At 34.4% G+C, this 8596-nt stretch overlaps 1 protein-coding gene across 1 annotated transcript; it reads left to right on the forward strand.

Moving 5' to 3' along the window:
• Positions 1–2858: 2858 nt before the first annotated feature.
• LOC107819063 (uncharacterized) lies at positions 2859–6239 on the forward strand. Its single transcript, XM_016645136.2, has 3 exons — positions 2859–3274; positions 3362–3406; positions 3583–6239. The coding sequence occupies exons 1-3, from the start codon at positions 2971–2973 to the stop codon at positions 3717–3719; spliced, it is 486 nt and encodes a 161-aa protein (XP_016500622.1). The 5' UTR covers positions 2859–2970; the 3' UTR covers positions 3720–6239.
• The last annotated feature ends 2357 nt before the right edge of the window (positions 6240–8596 follow it).

The following is an 8596-nucleotide window of genomic DNA, read 5'->3' on the forward strand; positions in this document are numbered from 1 at the left end:
AATGCTCCTTTCATCAAGGGGACTTCCCCCAGACCTACACAAATGCAAGAAGTAAGCACAGGGAACGAGAGCTCTGCCAGTAGCGATTTAAATCGAAAAGGATGAATATAGCACGGTAGAGGCTCACCATGATCCTTAGCTTCCCACTGGGCCTGGGATAAATTATGCCACACTCGCTCAGCATACGGGAAAATCGAGTCTAGGCGGCCAACCCAACCCGGGTGGTCCGGAACCGCACCAGGGTAAAATGTTATAGCTGCATTAGCAAGAAAAGTTAAATGTGTGGAAGGACATATTCAAAGAGAAGCGAGGGAATTCTAGATAACGTGTCTACTTACGTTCCACATTCCACCTCTCAGGAAACGACATCTTTTCCATCGGGATCAGGTCAGAAGTCTTTACTCGGACAAAACGGCTTATCCATCCTCCATTCCCGGGCTCCTCGGTGTAGGCAAAGAGGGCCCTCGGGGCTTAGTAGCAGAGTTTGATTAGACCTCTACGGAAGAGACGGTAGCTTTACATCCTGATCAGATGATCAAGGGTGAAGGGCATCTCCCTAATCATGTTCACGTAGTACCTGATCATGTAAACAACACGCCAGAATGAAGGATGAATTTGGCCAAGGGTCACTTGGCATCGTTGGGAGAAGTCGAGAATCACGGGGTCGATCAGGGGCGAAGATGGCCCCACCGGACCTAGAGTAAACGGATAAGTGTATACACTGAGAAAACCTGTTTTGTATGTCGTAATATCCTCCTCCCAAGAAGGGATCTCCACAAGCACCGCGTCCCCGCAGCGACAATCAGCTTTCACTCTTCTGACGTCTGTTATCGAGCTAATATACTGAGTCACGGGCTCACTACGCCCCGGCTTCGAAGAAGGCCTCTGGACCTTGAAATCAGAAGCCATCGCGAAAGATCCTGGAACGCATTCCTCAGCACGAAGAGGCATTGTCGCTTCGCCTTGATATAAAAGAGAAGATGATGAGGCCACATTCTCTTGGGAAACAGAGGCGGAAGTTTTCGCCATTGCTAGAAAATTTCAGGAGAGAAAGGGGAGTCGCGTTCCTAGGAAAGAACAAGGGTAAAGGAAGAAGGAACCTTTTTTGGGTTTTGGAAATGTAATGAGTTGGGAAGAACAAGGAAGGGAGTATTTATAGAAGCCTCACATGCACATCGAAGGAGGCCAAGGGGCAGCTAACTGCCATAATCAATGCGGAGGCCTTCGAGGGATGTGTGTACACCATCTTTTGGCACTTTATGACTGCCGTCATCGCAAGAATATCGGAGGTGACAAAGGTTCAAGGTCATTTCTTATCACTTTCACTCTAAGAAACGCGAAGATTATCTATGTACTGTGAAATCGGAGGGTCCAATTCCTCGTTATCGAGGCACCTCAGAAGATCATCTCGAAGCCTCGGGGCTTCAAGTCTACGATCGAATTTACCCTTCGAGGTTCATCAACACCCCACCTTGGGATAATGTCGACCACAACTATGGTAGGAGTGGGGAGTTCCCAAGGTACACGACTAGGACTGACACAACCTAGTGGACTACACTAGCCCTGGATTAGGGTGTCATATAGCTGTCATATCCCTTTATCTTTGTAATTAATGTATTTTGTATTATGTTGAGATTCTCCTTCTATATAAAGGGGATCCTTGTCATCTTGTAAAGGTCTTCAGTTGCTCCACACGAAAATATACAAGAACATTCCATTTGCTCTCTAACATACTCTCTTGATATTATTGCTTTCATTTATTATCTTCCTTGTTGTTCTTCATTTATTGTTTATTATTGGCCATAAAGAACCTCCGTTAATTTTATTATAACTGTTAGTCATACTTCGACACCCCTCGATAGCTCTCAGCCGAGCTCCGAAATCTACCTCGAGGCCCCCGAATCGACAACTCGAGGCCCCAGCTGTTAAACTATCAGTTCGATTATCACCTTATCCTTGACTCTCATTTTGTTACTAAGTCTCAAATGCATAGCATCAACTGCTTAACAACTAGCATAAAAATAGATCACATATTTTTAGAGTCCCATAATCAAATTTAATTGTTATTATCATTTTCACGTAAATAACTTGTATCAATCAGGTAGACTTTGATGAATAATTTAACAGATATGTCGATTGTGGATAACAAAAAGTTATGTTAATATGAGAGTTTGGTGAACAAATGAACAAAAACAAAATTACGCCAATTGAGTATAGTTTGTGTACAATTAACAATATAGATAGAGTAAATATACCTAAACACTATCGATCCGATAAAAATAACCCCGAAGAAATAGGGGAATCCAGAAGTTATTTTTTAAATACATTCATGATTGAGGACAATATTTAAAGTCATCCTCGTGAGGCCATTCGTGCCAATTACCTGAATATTGACTTGACTCATGGGTTTGCCTAACTCAACTCGCTGGTTGAGTAGTGTTGGATTTGAATTTTTTTAGCCAATTTAAGACCTATACTTTTTAGCCTTTTTTGGGGGGGAGGGGGGGGTGTTAAATGTCTTGCTTAAGTTAACTCTGGTTCAACGGGTTGGACTGGTCTGGTTGGCTCGGGGCAAATCCGTTTAAAAATATATTTAATCCCCTTTTCAAAAAAAAATGTTTTGTAAATTAAAGTTTTATATGAACGATAAAAATTTAGTACTTTGCATAATGAAATATTACACAAATTAATATGTGTTGTCTATTCGCAGAAAAAATAAATGTCGAATATTCATAAATATAGGGGACTAAAGTGTCTTTGTAACAAGGAGATTTCTCGCACCTGAGTCGTTAAGAGTTACGGGGTTTAGTATAATTTATTTTTTATTTTTGGTACAAGTGTATCTCAAATTTAATGGTATTTATTTGCTAATAAATCCCCAGACTAAATACAACCTCAGAGCAGCTAGCAAAGCAGCCACCAAACACTCCTCTAAGCATACTCTTTCTCAATCGCCGTTTCTCTCTCAACATGCATAGACAATCTCTCGGCTCACCGGGATCCAAGTTACTCCACCCACATGGAGTCATCATCGTCGGCGGCAGGGACGACTCCTCCGCCGTCGTCACGGTGGCGGCGGACTCTCAGAAGATAATGCTGATGAAGGACCAAGCCGCCTCTCCTTCACTCTTAGAAGATGAACAAGTACGCAAGTCAATCAAATCTCTTAATAAGTCATTGTCCAGAGCTGAGAAGTATATTCATCTCATTCCTCTTCTGACTTTCCTCTGCTTCCTCATCCTCTATCTCTTCTCGCATATTCCTTCTGATAAAGGTACATTATACTTCTGTGAGTCAGAGAAAGACGAACTCGTGAAACTTCTTTTTAATCTATTTTGCTGATTTTTGTGCTTCTTTTCAGATTTAGCTCAATTTCATGGATTTGAAGGCTTCGCCAAGCCTATAGGTATATATAATGCACATTCTGTTTCTCCGTTTTGGAGATTGGTTTTTCAATTTATGTTTCAGATTCAGTTACATTATACTCAAGTATTTATCACTTTCACTCAGAAATTCGATTTCGATGTGTTTTCACAGCATTTTGTTTGCTCTAGTGAGTGCTTATTTGTTATGTGTATGCAGAATCAGCAAATATTGATGACGAGTTACAGAGAGTGTTAGAAAGCGATGTTTTACCGATCCGAAGCATAAGCAACTTGCAAGAGATTGATAGGCAGGATCCAAAACATCGGCTCCACCGGAAACTCGCCGATTTTTAAGCCGCTGTTTTGTGTTTCTCTCTCTTCTTTATTATTCTCCTCATTTCACTCGATATAGCTCTATTCATGGCGAATTCTCCGTCGACGGAGCTCTCCCACGTGCGTAACTACCGTTTTTTACTTGGAAAGTATTTACCACGCGTGTCTTTTGGTTAATTGGTCATTTGGCTGTTTACCGAACAAACTTAACCGCGTGTGCACTACTCGTGTAAATATTTTACTTTACTTTATTTGATGTACCAAAAACAGAATATTCACTGCCAAGCCAAGTTTTTGGGGCAAGTAAATGGAAATTACTGAGCTGGAGCTGAAAACTAAAAAGGAAAATGTAAATTATCGGTATTTCCCAGTAATTAAGCATTTATCGGGCGCAAGATTTAGTCAATCTTTAGGAATTTAAATCAGTAGAATACAACGTATTAGTGATTGCTTTGGTTGTCTGGTTTGAGGAATAAGAACAATTATCGGTATCAAATTCTGCAATATTACTTTACTGATGTAGCGTGTACACTAGAAACACAATGTTGCACTATCACAATAGCTAACATTATACTAGAATTTATGTGTGTTTTTTAAACAAAGTATAAGTTGGATAACAATTCATGTATGAACAACGTTTAACAATGTTTACATTTTAATTCTTGGAACCAATCTCAGTTTTTTTTTCAAACCTTTCTCTTCTTTCTGAACACTGGGGACCACTCTAAACTGAGACTTACATAATTAAAATAAAAATACAAAAAGATGTACAGTAGTTATGGATAGGGAAGAAAGGTGAAGTGAGGCAGAGCAGATATGAATGAGGGGAGTGATGATGTGAATGGGAAACAGCTGGAAAGTTGTAACCGTTACAAGTGCCTCGTGTTTCGCTTAGAATTGCCAGCTGGGAAGACTTTACTCAGATTCCCATTGGCTCCTCCTCCCTCATTAAATTCTCGATTCTCTTTCTCTTTATTTCTCACCAACACGTTCACCTTTCCTATGTGATATTCATGCTTTACTACACTTCTATTTTCCTATTATAAATGCTCCTCTTTTATTTTTTAACATAACATTAGAATATAAATACACTTTTCCTTAACATTTGGTGGAGGAGTCTGCTTCTGTAATTTTTACACAAAGTTTCAATGTCCATATCGTAATGGGCAGTAGTCTATTTCCATTTTTCAAATATATGACCATGTCCTTTGATTTCGTCTTTGTTTGGTAACATTCCCCTATTTTATGAGGACAATATTAGGTGCATTGAAGAATCAGCATGTGATGTCTGGTCGAAGGCTTAAATTTTAGCAGCTAATTCTGATATAAAAGAATTTTGCCATCTACCTATTATTCATTGACTAAAGGTTTCTGCTCACCTTCTCGATAAATTACCTATCCATGTTCCCTATGTTCCAATATCCAAATTTGTTAGTAGTATTTTTCACTGCTTGATTGTCAATTCAACCAATCCTTTAAATTGAATTGGACTTAATTAATCTATTATTGTAAATTAAAACCGAGCTTTATACTTTGCAAGAAAAGTATTATGAGTTGACATTTTTCTCATATTAAAATGATGACATAATACATGCTAAACATTAATCAAAGTTCACTTGATTTGAATCTAAAGAAAGCAAGCAATTCGACAGTCTGCTGCAGAGAATTTTAATTGTTTGAATAACCAGAAGTCAAATTCCCAGTAGCATTCTATAAATGGTACAGTTAGTTGATTTTACCCATTTGACCTAATTTTAATTTTAGTGAACAAAGCTACTTGATACCTTCTAATGAAAGGTAGATCGATGAATTAATAAAAATGATTCACAAAATTAGTTCAGGCACCACCTTTATCCAAACGAAAGGAAATCATGCTAGAAGCAGTTGAAAATAATCACATGAAAAAGATTTATAGATCATGTTTGGTAGAATACCTTGTAATTGGATTTAGGGTATAGCCTACTTTAAACTTATATAAATTTGTTTGTTTGTCGTAATATAGTTATTGTTTAATTTTATATGTCATATTTTGTTGCACAAGTATAATTACATAGCTAATTTTTTTTATTTTGAAATAAATTAAAGAATACAAATTAAATAAATTCAAAATTAAATTACTTTAATATGTGACAATTATATTTGCATATAAAATAGGTATTTAAAAAAATATTTAAAAAATATATATTTAATAATTTTAAATTGATATACTATATGGTAAAGACTAGTAGTATCTTCATATTCATGCGAAACGAAATTCTGGATTGGTGTAATAAAACAATAATAGTAGAAGAACAATATTACAAAGAAAGAGAGTAATTCTTGTTGAATTTTGGGATGATTTAAAATGGGGTAAGACCCCTCTATTTATAGGGGAAAAATGATTTAGCCACAAAGTAAAACTCTCTACAAGATAGACATTCACTCTAATTACAATTCTATTCTTAACACTCCCCCTTGAATGTCTACTCAATAAGTAATGTGCCTCGTTAAAACCTTAACTAAAATAAAACCCAATGGTAAAAAAATCTAGTAAAAGAAAAAGAGTACACATATCTAACAATACGCCTTTTGGTTGCCTCGTTAAAACCAAATCATGATAACCAAATTGGTATCAGAGCTATGAAAAATAAACATTTATATTAAGAAGCAAATCATGAAAAATAACACTGACATTAATAGTACAAACCCGCAAAACAGTGAAACAATCAAAATAACTAAGAAATCGCAGAAAATTAGGAAGAAACTAAAGAAACTATATATAGAATATGAATACTTAAGTATCACAAAAATAAACAAAGTTAGGCTGTCCAAATTAATCGATATAATATCTAAAACAGAATATAAATATGTTTGTTATCTAAAGGATAAAAGATGAATAAAGAAGAATTCGCATTAGAAGAGAAAACATATGAGAATCCAGAAGGATTAAAAATAACAATAATATTTTCTAACTTAGGAAGAAGATATAAAAAAATAGGAAATAACCTAAACTTAATGTTAGAAAAAGAAACTGTAAAACTAGAGGATAGTTTAACCGCCATGGTTAGAATAACAAAAGAAAACGAAGAAATAGATAGAAAACGAGAGATTAAAGAAATACAACAGCAAGCTAAAGAAAAAATACAACAGATAGAGGAAGTAAAAAACACTAAAATAACAGAATTAGAAAAAGAATTAGAGATGCTAAAACAGATGTATGCAAATAAACTAAAAGAAAAGGAAAAACGTAAAGAAGAAGAAGAAGAACTAAAACTAACAAATGAGATAGAAAAATTCAAATTACAGTTAGAAGAAGTACAGAAGAGCCCATCAAAAATAAGTATAAACGAAATAAATGACCAAAGTGATAAAGACACAGAACTAGGAGAAAACTATTCAGAAACAAGTGAAACATACACAGAACTTATAGAAAAAACAGAAAAGATAAAAATAAACCCAGAAATAAATACAGGAGATATGAACGAAGATAAACCAAGCATATCAGGAATAAAAAATCCAAAACAATTAAACCCAACCTATTACAGAGTAAGTTATGATGCATATGACAGAAACAAAACATTATGGGATAAAAGGTTAAATAAGAAATGGGCACCAAGACAGATAACTGAACAATATAATTTTTTAGATCTAGATTGTGTAGCAGATATAAATAAAACAATACAATTATGGATAGGATATATCTCAAAACAACTAATAGATAATAAAATAACAATAACGGAAACACCAGGATATATAGAAAGAACATTAATAGGAACTGTAAAATTATGGTTACAAAATTTATCAAGTGAAAGCTTAGACACATTAAGGAGTAATAAAAAACTTGACGGTACAACTACAACAACAGTTACAGATATATTAAATAAATATGAAATAGCAATAAGAAATAAATTTAGTAGTATGACAACAGAAGTAGAAGAACAAAATAAAGAAAAAATTACAAATAGAAATTTAATGACAAAATTAGCAATATGTAATATGTGTTATATAGATGAATATACTTGTGCATTTAGAGACTATTATTATAAAGGAACATATAATCCAGATGAAAGTAAAGAGATAAGAAAATTATATTTTACAAAATTACCAGAACCCTTTAGCTCAAAAATAATAAAAAGTTGGAACGAAGCAGGACTAGCAGATACATTAGGAGTAAGGATAAAATTTCTACAAAACTGGTTTATAGAATTATGTGAAAAATATAAAGAAAACATGGAAATGGAACAAATATTAGTAAAAAATTTGGCATGTTGCAAAAGTAGAATAGCACCCCAATTTGGCTGCACAGATAAATATTACAAAAAAGAAGGAAAGAAAAAGAAATTTAAATCAAAATATTCAAAATATAAATATAGGAAACCAAGAAGAAGATATTATGTAAAAAATTATAAACATAAAAAACCATATAGGAAAAAGAAAAAACTAACAGAATGTACTTGCTATAATTGTGGAAAGCTAGGACACTTAGCCAAAGATTGTAAATTACCAAAAAACTCAAAGAAGAAACAAATTACCGAAATATTGATAGATAATGATAAATATACACAAGTAGAATATGTAGATTATGAATTAAGCAGTGAAGACAGCATATATGAGATATCAGAAAACGAGTTCTCTGAAAATGAAATAAACAAGGATATAGAAGAGTCAGATGAAGAAAATTATGACTGAAAAAGATATACAAATTATACAACAAGAAGAACACCAAGATGAACAATCTTCAGAACAAAAAATAATATTTGACGCTAATATATTTGAACAAATAAAAGGAAAGAATTGGATCTAAGTATAGACAAAATATAAGAAGTACCAACAATAAAGAATTGGTTTAAAAGACAAAAAGAAGAATACTATGTAGTAAGCCAAAGAGAACATATAATAGATTGTAAATACATCAAAGG

The sequence above is a fragment of the Nicotiana tabacum genome, chromosome 1 (genome assembly GCF_000715075.1).
Source record: "Nicotiana tabacum cultivar K326 chromosome 1, ASM71507v2, whole genome shotgun sequence".
In the NCBI taxonomy this organism is placed as follows: Eukaryota; Viridiplantae; Streptophyta; class Magnoliopsida; order Solanales; family Solanaceae; genus Nicotiana; species Nicotiana tabacum.

What these genes read in the sequence shown, in the direction of transcription:
- LOC107819063 (XM_016645136.2), top strand. Translation starts at nt 2,971, where the DNA reads ATGCATAGACAATCTCTCGGCTCACCGGGATCCAAGTTACTCCACCCA. An exon ending in GCATATTCCTTCTGATAAAG is followed by an intron (nt 3,275 to 3,361) that starts GTACATTATACT and finishes GCTTCTTTTCAG; the next exon opens with ATTTAGCTCAATTTCATGGA. An exon ending in AGGCTTCGCCAAGCCTATAG is followed by an intron (nt 3,407 to 3,582) that starts GTATATATAATG and finishes ATGTGTATGCAG; the next exon opens with AATCAGCAAATATTGATGAC.